This window comes from Condylura cristata, unplaced genomic scaffold (genome assembly GCF_000260355.1).
Source record: "Condylura cristata isolate star-nosed mole 26May11 unplaced genomic scaffold, ConCri1.0 scaffold00002, whole genome shotgun sequence".
Lineage (NCBI taxonomy): Eukaryota > Metazoa > Chordata > Mammalia > Eulipotyphla > Talpidae > Condylura > Condylura cristata.
The window spans coordinates 56,077,137-56,091,212 of record NW_004567103.1 but is presented as its reverse complement, the minus strand read 5'-3'; the positions used below and the strand labels follow the sequence as shown (position 1 = coordinate 56,091,212).

The following is a 14,076-nucleotide window of genomic DNA, read 5'->3' as shown; positions in this document are numbered from 1 at the left end:
AACCAAAAACAGAAGCCTAGGACCAGACAGTTTCACAAGTAAGTTCTAGCAAACCTCAAAGTAAATATAATACCTGGGGACTTCCTGGTGGTGCAGGGATTTAAGTCTCAGCCACTGGGCATAAGTTCTGACCTATACGGACAGTTAATACACAACAAATGAGCCAAGACTATACCCTGGAGCCAGTATAGCCTCTTGCAGAAATGTTGCTGGAAAACTAGACCACATCATGTAAAAGTATGACATTAGACCATTGTCTCACAATATACATAAAAATCAACTGAAAAGTTTAAAAAACACACCCTAGATGTAAGATCTGAAACCATAAATATATAGAATAAATCAGATAATGCACGCCATGACATAGGTTTCAGAATTGTCTTTGTGGGTTCATCTCCAGCAGCAGGGAAAAGAAAAGATCATAAAAAGGAACCAGGGTCCCCTGGCCAGGGATCGAACTTGTGCTGCAGTGGCTGAGTTAGCCTCATAATGCTGTGCTTTAACCTGTTGCACTACCAGGGAGGGCCAAAGAACTTAAATTTCAACAAAAGGGAAACAGAAAACAACTCAGAAATGGAAAGAAGAGCTAAATAAGCACTTCTGAAGCAGACATACATATGAACAAAAGGCATATGAAAAAATCCTCATCATATTGGAACTGTATCAATAAGCCAAAACCACAGTGAGATACTATCTCATCTATGAGAATGGCCCATATCATAAAGATCAGAAACAACAAGTGCCCATGAAGAAATGATAAAAGGAACCCTCTTACACTGTTTATGGGAATATGGACTGGTCAAGCCCCCATAAAAAAAAACAGGGGGCTTTCTCAAAAGATTAAAAATGAATCTATTATAAGACTCATTAATGCCTCTCCTCGGTATCTACCCAAAGAATACAAAAGCACTAATTTCAAGGAAAACATGTACTCTCATGTTCAATGCCAAGCAATGGAAACAACCTATACACACACACATTGAGATACTACTCAGCTATCAAAAAAAAATAAACTCTTTCCATTTGCAATAGCAAGGATGGGAAGGAGGGAATTTCTACTAAGTGAAATGTCAAAAGGAGAAAGACATATACTAGATAGTGTCATTAATATGTGGAATATAGACAAGCCAAAGGTCAGATAAAGGCAACCTAGTAAAACTTCCAGAAATCTGACTATAGAATTGAGACTAACAGAGGGGGAGGGACAGAAGGAAGGATGAGTAACACAATGAAATACAGGCATATAGGCACAACACACTAAGGCGGAATCCTATACCTCTAAATCAAAACAAGGGTGTAAAGCAGTGTTATTCGAATTAACAGCAACAAAAAAAGATGACTTTAACATTTTTCTACACTTTTCGCTAATTTCCTGTAGTGAACACAAAGTAATGCTATAATCAGAAACTAATAGTTATTTCAGAAGTCAATGCGGATATCACAGGGGTGACTTGAGTCAACTTATCTGTACAGGCTGTTAAAATAACACTAATGGTGGAGTCTGGTGACATCACATGTCTATAACTACATTACTCCATAGTTTACAGCAACTGTTTTCAGGAGCAAAATTTGGAATTCATGGACTGAAAATAGGCTAGCATTGTTTAAAGTAATTGCTGTCCCTGAAAATTCAGATACACAAGTATCAAAGAATTACTGATCTCTAGGAAATACACCAACAGACTAAACTAGCCTGGTAGTGTTTCATAACTTTTCCTTTCATACTTTAATTTGTCTTGAAGATGATAATAACAGACATAGTGACTTTCCTTTCTGTGTAGAAGGCAATCAAGAAAATGCTGACTGCCCACTATGTGCACAACCCTATACCAACAAGGGATGCCTTTAATTTGACTCAGCAAAATGAAGTTTGTTAATGCATTAATGAGTCTGTGTATAGACTGCAGATGCAAGCAGAATTCTACATAAGCAAGCTTAATGCTATAGTAAACCAGCAAAAAGAGCCCAAGCAGCCCATAAAGGCTCCTTTATAGGTGATAAATGACCTTTTAGGTGGAAGCCAATGCTTTCACCTAAAAGAGCAGGTGAGAAATGTTACACTTACAGCAGGATTCATCTATGTATAGATAATGTCTCTCAATTGCAACTTCCTTTGCTAAGAGAAGAAACCACTGCTCAATGCTAATAAATGGAAATTATCCTAGTTTATCCTAATTTGATTTCATTTCTACCTGCCATATGCCACGTTATAGACTAAAGATAATACCCACAAAGTCCTTTCAATATGACAGGAATCTCATGGAAATTATATCAAAAGTATATCAATTATTTGGTAATTTATAAATATTTTTGTTTGTAAATGTCAGAAGTGCACCACTGGCCCTCCCTGGTGATGCAGCGGGTTCAAGGACAGCACTAAGAAGCTAAAGCCACTTCCGCATGACTTCGATCCCGGCCTGCCCCGGAGCTCATCCACATGATGAGGCAGACCTCTCCTGACCTGCCCGCTGCTTCACTCAGCAGTGTATTTAGAATCTGCCTGTTATGCTCCCTGCTCTGTCTCTGGTGAATCCTCTCACCACCCCTGCACCTCTGGCCTGTACCCCAGTTCTGTATGCATAAATAAATAAATCTTTAAAAAATTTAAAAATTAAAAAATAAATCTTTAAGAAAAAAGTGCACATGACAAAATAAAATAGTACAGGAAGAATTAAAATGAATAACATCTGTCCAATGACTCACGTATTCCCAGTCTTACTTCCCAGGTCTACCTACTTGTAGCTATTTTTATTGCTGTTGTTTAGGACATTATCTTAGGACATTAACTCCAAACATGTACTGTTGTTTTTGATAAACCAGTATGAAACATTATATACTGAATTCCTGATTAATATAATATAGAACTTCATAGTACAGATACTTACCCTCATATCTGGGGTGGAAGGTCAGGTTTATTATGTTGTCATTTACAGATAGTAATATCAATCCTGTTTAGTGTGCAGTTTTGTGAATTTTGACAACTGCAGACCTCTCCTGACCTGCCCACTGCTTCCTTCAGCAGTGTACTTCATCAGTTGGCCTGTTCTGCTCCCCACTCTGTTGCTGGTGAATCCTCTCACCGCCCCTACACCTCTGGCCTGTACCCCATTTCTGTATGCATAAATAAATCTTTAAAAAAATTACAGTTTTTTTCCCAAAAAAACTGGTCATAACAATTTTACAATCCTATCAGTAATGTATAAGAATTACTTAGCCTTAGCATTCCTGCTAACACTTGGTATCATCATCTTTGGTTTTTGTGTGTTTGGCCTTACCAAATATGTATCTTAAATATTATCTTCCAAATTGTTTAGCTTTTCACTCTATTAATAGCATCTTTATAGAATAAAAATGTTTAATTTTGATGAGATCCAACTTATCAATTGTTTCTTTTATGGACCATGCTTTTGTGCTCTCATCTGTGAAATGTTGCATGACTTAAGATCAAAAAAATTTCCTTAGTGCTTTCTTTCAGAAGTTTTTATAGTTTATATTTTACTTTTAGGTCTTTAATACATTCTGAGTTAACGATTATAGACATACAAAGCAGTTTTGGGGGTTCTTTCTTTTCCCTTTGGTTTATATATGGCCAATTATTCCAGCATCATTTCTTTAAAACAATATCCTTTCTCTATTTAATTGTCTCTATCCTCTAAGACCAATGCTATTTCTATTGGAGATAGCACACATATTAACAACACTGAGCCTTTGATTCTGTGAATATATCATTTCCATTTACTGAGGTCTTTAAATTCTTTTGTTAGCCTTCTAGCTTTCAGCATATAGGTTCTCCACATTTTATTAGACATATTCCTAAATATTTCATAGATTTTTAAGTGTGTGTTTCCTAATTACAATATAAAATACAATTGATTTTTTATATTAACTATGTAACCAGCAACTTTGAACTTGGATAGGAACTTAATAGTTCTAAACTTTTTTTATAGATTCTTCAATATTTCCTGTATATACAATGTAAAATAATCTGTGTAGAAATTATATATCTTTCAAATTTTTCTTACCTTAATGCACCATCCAGGACTTACAATTCAGCACTAATTAATGTGATAAAAGCAGACATCCTTTCCTTGTTGCCAATCTTAGAGAAATGCAACCATACATTCACATGTAAGTACAATATTAGGTATATATTTTCTGAAGATGTTCTTCATCAAGTTAAGAAATTTACCTCTATTCCCACTTTAGTGAGTTGTTATCATAGATGTTGAGTGGTGTCTTCTGGCTTTTATACATCTATTGATACTGTCATATGGTTTTTCTCGCTTAATCCCTGAAACGGTAAATTGAGTGGTATTGTTTAGCTTTTATGCACCTATTAATTTTGTCATGTTTTTTTCTTGTTTAGTCTACTGCAATAGTAAACAGTAAAAATTTGAAATATTGAATCAGCTTTGGATTCCCAAAATAAATGTCACTTGATCATAATGTATTTTTTGTTACTGTTGGATTCAACCTGACAATATTTTTCTGGTATTAGTTTTAGTGTGATAGTGGTCTTATAAAATGAGCTGAAAACTATACTTTCCATCTCCATATTCTGAAACAGTTGGTGTAAAATAAACATTTTCCTCCCTAAGATGTTGATAGAATTCATTGCAGCCATCTGAGACTGCTGTCTTCTCTGATAGAAGGTGCCAAACTTTAAACTAAAGTAGTCTTTGACATTATGTGTGTGTGTGTGTATCTTGTTTAGTGCTTGGTAGTTTGACCGTAAAAGTATTTAAAAGATTCCTTTACTTTTATTTATGTAGAGTAACATTGATAATTTGTTCATTTCCATGATAAATTTAGCTAAAGAGGAATCAATTTTGTGATCTTAAAAAAGTTTTTGTTGTATTGATTTTCCTTAATGTTTTTCTCTTTTAATTTGATTTCTTACCTTTCTGACTTCCATCCATGTTTTTGCTTTAAGTTTCATTGTTTTGCCTATAAATTTCATTCTAATCACTGCTTTATGTATGTGCCACAATTTTTGATATATTGTATCTTCATTTTAATTCAGTTAAAAATATCTGATCTTTCTTTTGAGTTCTACTTTGATATGTGGGCATTTCAAATTGTGTTGCTTAATTTCCAAATAGTTGAGTAGTTTCCAGATAATCTCCTATGGTTGGTTTCTAGTTTATTTTCAGAGAAAATACTCTGACAACTTAAAACTCTTTTAAATTGACTAGGTTTGTTCTGTGACTCATCATATGATATATCTTAATTGAAATAATATGTACTATTAAGTAATATAAATTCTGCTGTTGACTGGATGAGGTGTTTCATAAGTATCAATTAAGTCAAGTTGGTTGAAGGTATTCAGATAAAGCAAAAATAAGCTTCCTAATTTTTGGTGTGCTTATTCTACCAATTATGAGAGAGGAGTATTGAAGGTTCAAAATATAGTTATGGTTTTGTCTGTTTCTCCTTTTAGTTTTAAATATTGATATTTAATGTTTTGAAGCTCTATAATTAGGTGCAAGCACATTTATGATATTTTCTTGGTGACATGAACCCTTTGTCATTATGGCATATTCCTTGCAACATTCCACCCTCTGAAATATGTTTTGTCTGTTAAGATAGCCACGCTACTTTTCTTAGGATTAGTGTTGCATGACATAACTTTAATCACATTTTCCTTCAATTCTATTTGTATCTATATAAAGTGTATTTGTCATATTGAACTGAATTTCTTACAGCCAGCTTTGTTTTGTTTTTTTTTTAACCAGTTTGACACTCTCAGCTTTATAATTGCTGTATTTAAATTAACTTACATACTTGGATTCCCTCCAAGTGATTGTCATATGAGAGTTGTTGATTGATAAATTGATTAATCTCCAATTAGACTTATCAAATGGAAAGACAGAAAATTCAGTTTTCCATTGGCAGGAATAGAAGGGAGCACTAATAACCCTATAGATACTAAGAAATTAATCAGGAATTATTATTTTAAAGACTTTATGATAATGACAATATCCAAAGCAGAGTTCAGTAAAAACAAATGTAAGAGTGTCTTCATCTTGATTTTTCAGTTACTCTCAATTCTTTTAAAGTGATCCAGTTGTTTTAATGAAATTGACTTCTTTATACAAACAAACAAAAAAAGCAATGAGTTTTAATACAATGTAGCTAATATAGCTAGAGGACAGTTGAGGGAAATATAAAAAGAGAGAGAGGGTTTCAATTATACATTTCTTTACTTGTAATGAATCTTCTGCTAGTCATAATTATTTAGTGTTACAAATTTATAGTGTATTGTCTATAAAGTGTCTACTTCCTAGAAATAAAACATTTCAGATTATATGTGGAATTTGGGTAAGAAAGCAGTTTTACTATGATTATCAGAACAGGCAGATATTCAGAGAGATCTTTCCTCTTGAAGAGCAATAATGGGGATGGTAAAGAAGGGGGGAAAATAACATGTTTCTAGGGGAGCAGGCCAGGAAAATGTCATCAGATAAAATTGTAAGATGTGATAAGTTAATACACTTTAATGTATTTGGCTCTGTTTTAAAACAATCTGGCTCCTTAAAATTGCATTAATCTGGATTAACCACCCTCTGCATTAAAATCTCTTGGATAAGCATACATTTATGAAACCAAACATTTTGCATTAAAATGATCATTGTCCAAATTCTAATTATTTTTTTTCTAATTATGCTTTTCTCCATAGAATATTCTTTGTAGTCAATATGGTGGTGAATGAAAAACTTAGTTTAAGAAAATTAATCAACCACACATAGAGGGTGTCTATCTGTGTCATTTTACCTCCTCATGAGGTAAGGATGACAAAATATATTAGAAGAAAATTTGTGCATTTCTCTCCCAAAGTTACAGCATCCTTATCATTTTCCCAAAGTAAAAAGTTTAATGAAAAAGTAGATTGAGCTAATTTGGGATGCTTAAGTCACAGGCAAATTTAAATTATTAAAAAAATAATAATAAGCCAAGCTCTTGAGTCATACTGAATGATTCACCCATGAATTCTTGAGGGGTTTAATTTAAAACAGTTCTAAAGAAACAGTATCTTCACATACCTACTCTAAAAAAGCAGAAAAGAATAGGAGAAAATGTTGCTTTAGAGGAAAAAAGTGAAAAATCAGAACAGAACAGAACCTTGTTATTCTGATTGATTAATCAAAGATGAATTTAAGAGCTACTTGATAAAGCAAGTGAGCATTCTGGTAAATAGAGAAATGCTAGCTTCTATGAAAATAAAGTCTTCCTTATCTATTTCATACTCCTACTCATCTCCTCTCTCCCTTTTATTTTTTATTGGATCTTTAAGTCAGAGGAGCAGTGATTTGTATTGCTCAGCTTTCAGGGAACCAAAAGGCCCATGTGTTTTGTTTTGTTTTGTTAATAATATAATAGTTTATTTTTACATCATTTTGTACATTTTTTTTTCATCTCAATTGTAATCACCGTGGGTTTCCCATCACCAAGTCACCCGTGTGCCATCACCATAGTCCTGTGCACTCCTCCCCCCACCCACCCATTTTTGATCCCATTCCCCACTCCACCCCCACAAAATATCTCTGGTATATGGCCGTTCATTAGTCTTGTTATTGTCTCACCTGGTCCATTATACTCCTGTTATGAATGAAACCATCCAGTATTTTTCTTTCTCTTTCTGGCTTATCTCACTAAGCATGATCTTTTCCAGCTCCATCCAAGTTGCTGCAAAAGACATGTGTTTCTCTTTTTTTGGTTGCTGCGTAATATTCCATTGTATATATGTACCACAACTTTTTAATCCAGTCATCTACTTTTGCCCACGTTTTTTAATGTTCCATCTCTCAAAGAATGCTAAAGGCATGGTCACAGCTCTGTCTTCTACTTTGTTTTCATGCCAAGTATGAGAATGATAGGACCTGCTTCCTTATAGGAAAGAATCAGTCACCTGCCTTCACAGACTCTACACCTTTTCCCCACTTAGCAGTAGCCCCTAAAACTACGGTTGGGAGAGTTGTCAGGAGGACTGGGGTCTTCTGAGGTTATTTGACAGTAAGGCCTTACTCCATTACTCTGGCTTCATTTCCCCTGGTATTTCATAGCCTTTTAATCATACTATAAGGGACTAGGATTCTCTTTTATTGGAGCACTGCCCTTTCTTTATCATTAGGCTATTTGGTTGTTAAAAGTTTAAAATATATGCAACTTGTGGTGAAGCGCACCAAGCAACAAGAAAAAGTTTCTTTGTTTTATCTTGCCTCCCTGTTTTAGACATTCCCATTAGTGTCCCTTCTTAAATTGGCAGAAAGGCACAGCTAAGACAATATTTAGATAATTATAGTTCCCTCAGCAAAAGTAGCATTCAATATCACTTATGATACAACCAACCAATATTATTCCAATTTCCTTTTTTGTTTTTTTTGTAACTATCTTTTTTTATGAGGGTAATGTTGGGTTCACAACTGTATGATTTAGGGGTACACCTAATATGTTACTAGAACACAACCACCACCAAAGCGCCCATTAACCCTCCACCACAGTTCATTAGCTAAAAATAAGCCTTATGATTTTGACTACCGCTTGGAAAATTTAAAACATAGGTGACCAAAGCAATGGAAAATCCAAAGGAAACTGCAGATATAAATAAGGAATGATTCATAATACATGTTTGTGTTTAGAACTTTTCTCTTTTTCTGTTTACTTCTCCTTTTTGTTTATAATAAAAAGTTAACTTTTGCATTTATAAAATAAACTATAAACATGTGAACATATCTGCTTGAACTTTTTAATGATTATATCTGCAGTTACTCATTTGTAGTACATTTTCCCTACAACTCTCAAAATGATGCCAATATTAATCATCTAGCCACAACTGCAGTCAAAGATTTTGCCATAGCAGTAACTGAACAGCCTTTGTTTGATACACCTGTATTCCTGCTCATTTTCCAAAGAACTTGTGATCACTGTATTTGAAACATTACTCTTAAACCTCAAACTATGTTCAATTATCAGTTCTTGTGGGTTGTTGGCCTTCTTAACCCTAATGCTACCCATTCTCCATTATAACTTTCACTTATTTTCAATAAGAAGTGTGATGCGAGAAGTCCTACCCCCCAAAAATATACCAAGCCCGAAATTTGGCTACTGACTGGGAGCATTTCTCTAAAAGAAGAACATATGAATGTTTATTTAAAAGGAATACTCTAAAAATGTATTTGAAAATAGCAGTTACATTCAAAATACTGTATATGTGGGCAAAACCAGTTGCATTCACAAGAATCATTTGCAGAGAGCCTAGAGAGTTATTCTTTTCTTTTTCACTCATGTTGTCAAGATACTCATGGATGATTGGAAAAAGCTATACATCACCCTGTTCTCTCAGAAGCAGTGATGACATTCAGTGCAAAGAGTTGGGAGGGACCCATTCAGAGATGCCTTTAGAAACCACAGCAAAGCTAAAACAAGAGAAAGTTGAAGAGATAAGAACCAGAAAAAAAGGTCTACTTCTCTTTCTGTTATAAGAATACATATAAGAAGCAAATCATCTCACTGTGATATTACTTTGATATTGGAATCCATAAAATCTCCAGTTAAATTGAAATTAAGTAGCAATTAATTTTAATATGTATGTACTAATTCATATTGATAACATATTACATTAAAACAATATTTATGTACCTGAAATTCAACCTAACTTGTTATCTGTGATTTGCTAAAACTGAGGTCCTATTTAACATATTTAACATGTCTGTTAAAATTATCTGTAAATGAAGATGGAACTTGATTTTTTTTTTATGTTCAGTCCCAATTTATCTCCTGAACTCCGTATCCATAAAATCAATGGCTCTCTTGACACCTCTACTTCATTCTTAATGGGCATTTAATTTGTTTAAAGAACTGGGGTACAGGCCAGAAGTGTGAATGGGTGAGAGTATTCACCAGAGACAGAGCGTGGCACAGAACGGGCGGACTATCTGAAATACACTGCTGAGGGGGGCAGTGAGCAAGACAGGAGAGGACTGCTGCGCTATGTGTATTGCCTCTCTGGCCGAGGATTGAACTCATGCTGCCTTGATGGCGGATAGCTTCATAGTGTTGAGACTTAATCCACTATGACACCAGGGACAGCTATACCACTGTGAACATGCCTGATCTTGCCTGACCTAATAGGCATTTTAAACTCAACTTATCCCTAACTGAGCTCCAGCCTTCTGCCACCATCCCCCACCTCCCCAGAAGGTTCCCCCTGCAATGGGTCACCTCATAAGAGTCTGCTCAGCCACTGCATGTGTCCAAAGCTTGAAGTAATTCTTGCTCCTTTCTTTCTCTCATACCTTAAATCCTTTATTTGTATCTGACTGTAGTAAATCAGAGAAACTCTATTTTATGCCCCTGTAAATTTGACTCTAGATAACCGGTTGAGGCAGTATAATTGATGAAGAAATAAGCCCTCAAGGACTTCTACACAAAGTTTCTCTTGAGCCAGAAAAGTTTCTTCCCTGGAACCAGGGAGCCTCTTGCCACATTTTTGTCAATCAACCAATAAATGAGTGTGCTAAAGAAGGGCAAAGGTGGCAATCGCTTCTGCATTTATAAACTCAGTCAGCCCAAGTCTTTCACTTTCACTTCCAGCCAGCTTAAAATTAAGTGGGAATTTTTTATTAAGGGGGGTAAATCTCACTCCTTCAACCAGACACCCTGGAAAGAGTTGTCTGTTCATTTTTAGAGTAATAGTATCTAGCTTTCTAGAATCATGTAATTCTTCCCCAACCAGAAAACAAAGAAGTTTCATGAAAAGTCAGTGGAGAATACTAAGAGTGTGAATCTATGTAATACCAAATCGCTGCCTCAGTTAAAGAACACCAGGGCATTTTCTGCCAATTTGTTTAGTGCACATGATATATACTTGAAGTCATGTAGGTATTTCTTGCCAAACATCAAAAAAACCAGGAGTCATCAATAGATAATTAGAGCAACTCTCAGAGCAGATTAATTTTTTAGTCAATTCAGACCAATAAATATTTTCTTTATGTTTTCATCAACAGTTATCCCTGAGATTCTCATCAAGGAGCAAGGTTTGTAGCCTGCTGTTAATTCATGACACACAAGGTGACAGATGCTAGAGAAGAACAGCTAAAGCAGAAAGGGTTTGTTGGTTTATCAATGTCTTCAAATATTTAAGGTGCCAGGCCTGGAATGCCACAGAGCCAAATTGGAAGGTGGTTTTCTGTCATGTGGCTTCACCATGTTGCTATCAACTTAAATAACATGTCAACATGTCATGACATGATCAACAATTGACATCACAATTAACTTGTAAAAGTGATCAGATCAAAGAATATAGGTAATTTCACCAGGAAAACAATTTAAAAGATGAAATACAACTACTTTTATCCCTCTACCAAATAATCTAAGATTTGTATAAAATTTAAGAAACAAAAATCTAGAGAGCAACAAATGTTGTTTTTGTGGGACACAAAGAGAAGTTTCTTACTGATACTTGATATATTGCATTTAACATAGAAAAATTCATTGTTAGCTTTTAATTTTACCATAGATACCTCTCCACTTTATTGACACATTTATCTCCATAAAAGTTTTTTTTAGCCTTCAAATTTTGAGAAAGCAAATTTACTTTAATGAACCACTTTCTCTTCTTTGCATATTTCAATGTAAAAAAATTCCTGTCTCTTCAAAAATATGGGGGTATGTTCTCTTCTGTTATTATGCCTGGGGTCTCTGAAACTTTCTAAAGATTTTGCTATGTAACAAAATATGTTTTTCAAACTAGATAAAAGATTACTGATTCCATTTCACACACACAAACATACAATTTTTTTTTAATTTTCTTTTTAACTTTTTATTTTATCCCAGATTTATTGAGACATAATTGACATGTAACATTATGGAAACTTGAGGTATAGAGGACACTAATTTGACATACATGTATATTGAGAAATTATTACCAAAATATCATGTAAGTTAACAAACCCATGACCATGAATTTATAGTTACTTTTACTTGTGGTGTAAACATTTCAGATTTGCTCTCTTAGCAACATTCAAATATATAATACAATATTGTTAGCTAACATTTAAAAAAAATTATTTACATTGTTCAAGGCACTAAATTCAGTGCTGAAAGAGGTATACAAATATCTCAAGTATAGTCTTTGCTCAGGAAAATTCTGTAGTAAGAGTTCAAACGTTCCTTTAACATTTAACATTAACATCCCACATTCCTTCAAATGTTAAATATTTATTGATTGCCTGTTACTGCCAGATCCTGAAGAGATATTATTTTTCTTTTTTCCTGTTTTTCTCTCTTCTTTTTTTATTATTATATTAGTTTATTTTTACTTATTTTTGTGCATTTTTCCATCTCAGTTACAATCTCCTTGGGTTTCCTTCCCATCACCAAATCACCCATGTGCCATCACCATAGTTCAGCACTGACACACACACAATTTTTAATTCTATTAAATTGCCAAGAGCACTTTGAGTATTTTAAGTTAGTGTTATTTCTGCCCATTTCGCAAAGACTTTTCCATAGTTTTCTCCCCATTGATGAATTCACTAACTCTGAGTGCAAATATTTTACTCTACTCTATCATCCTGCTGACAATTTCTGGGTAACTACTTTCCTAATAGGCTGAGCCTTTTCAAAGATAACTGATCCTCATAGTGTGTCAATTAATTCCTTCCAGTTATTACTCAAATATTGCATTTAGTGATTCTCTCAGGCTATCTGGAACACTGAAATTTGTACACAACAGGAATCTTACTATTCAAAGCATTCTTCTGCACATGTCACTAAGAGGAAAAATACCCACTGCCAATTATAGTCACTAATGGCAAATAGATTGTCATCTAGGAAAACAAAATGCATGAAAAGCAGCTCTGGACAAAGCACAGCTCTATGGAAAAACACCAGGTTTTTATATGTAAATGGCTTAACTATTTGATTGAAATGTTTAAAGAATGAACTAGCAAGGAAACTGTGGTCTGGTCTCCATAACCCAGAATATTATTATAATGAAAGCAATTTAAGAGTTAAAAGGGTTTTTCCTAGTAGCACACTATAATTTCACCAAAGATGCGTTGCCCCCCTGGTCCTTTCTAGTAAACATAAACGTTTGGTGTCTAGCTTGGGCCCCGGACTCTATTTAGCCTATCAAGGCACAGACCTGTTATAAACTCTGGGGAGCTTGCCAGATTTTTTTTTCCCTGCGACTCTTAGTAAAGATAGTACCTCGAAAGCACTATGCATTGAAAACCACACAGATTTAAGCTCCTGCTCCCGCCTACACATTGGCACCAGCGGCTTTGAGGTATCCCTCACATCCTAAAACACTGAATTGCCACCACCACTCTCCGTCCTCCCACCACCACGCCATCGTCCATTCTCCGCTTTCCGGAGCTCAGCACAGGGCGTCCCAAAGCCCCTGCTGACTGAATTTACCTTGCCGTCCAACTCCCAGTCTTGCGCACACCAACAAACACTCTCTCTACTCTACTCTCACCCTCCCAACAGCTGCCCCTGCCGTGGCAGATTGTCCCCAAATTTGCACCCATCTCATCCAAACTATCCATTCCACCACGTTCCTGCTGCATTTTTCACTCCTGGAAGCTTCCTTCCCAATACACCTGTCTACCCCTATGGATGCCAGACGTCAGGTGCCCACGCTGCACCCTAGCCTGCGCCCCCGCAATACAACAGGCGCTTCCCACTCTGCGTGGTGGAAGGTCAGTTTGATCTGTGTATCTTCTTCCCCTACTGCCATGCCCACTTGCAGCAGCCCCCGACTCCCACCCCTAGAGAGCTGGGAAGAAAGCACCCCTCGTACCTGTGGAAAGCGCAGTGGCCGCGGCAAGCAGCAGGAGAGCCTGGCTGAGCACAGCACCAAGCGCCCGGGTCATGGCCACCAGGCGGCCGCACCCGGGCTGCGGAGGCCCCACAGCGGAGCCGAGCGACCGGGCAAAGCGGAGTGCTTTGAAGTTCCCGGGGCGCGGGAGGGAAGCACAGTTCCCACACCTTTTTGAAATGTGCGGTTGACTAATCGGTGCAAACGCCCCCCTTTCCTGACTCCCCCATCGCACGCCCCCAGCGGCTGGC

The 14,076-nt window shown here is 35.9% G+C and overlaps 1 protein-coding gene across 3 annotated transcripts in view; it reads right to left on the bottom strand.

Moving 5' to 3' along the window:
- ACVR1C (activin A receptor, type IC) overlaps window positions 1-13,957 on the bottom strand; it is a 65,354-nt gene extending 51,397 nt beyond the window's left edge. For all 3 annotated transcript variants that reach the window (XM_004674636.1, XM_004674637.1, XM_004674638.1), the window contains exon 1: window positions 13,808-13,957. In XM_004674636.1, coding sequence (XP_004674693.1) covers window positions 13,808-13,880 — 73 coding nt within the window. In that variant the 5' untranslated portion in view covers window positions 13,881-13,957. The remainder of the gene's footprint in view (window positions 1-13,807) is intronic.
- Between the last annotated feature and the right edge of the window lie 119 nt (window positions 13,958-14,076).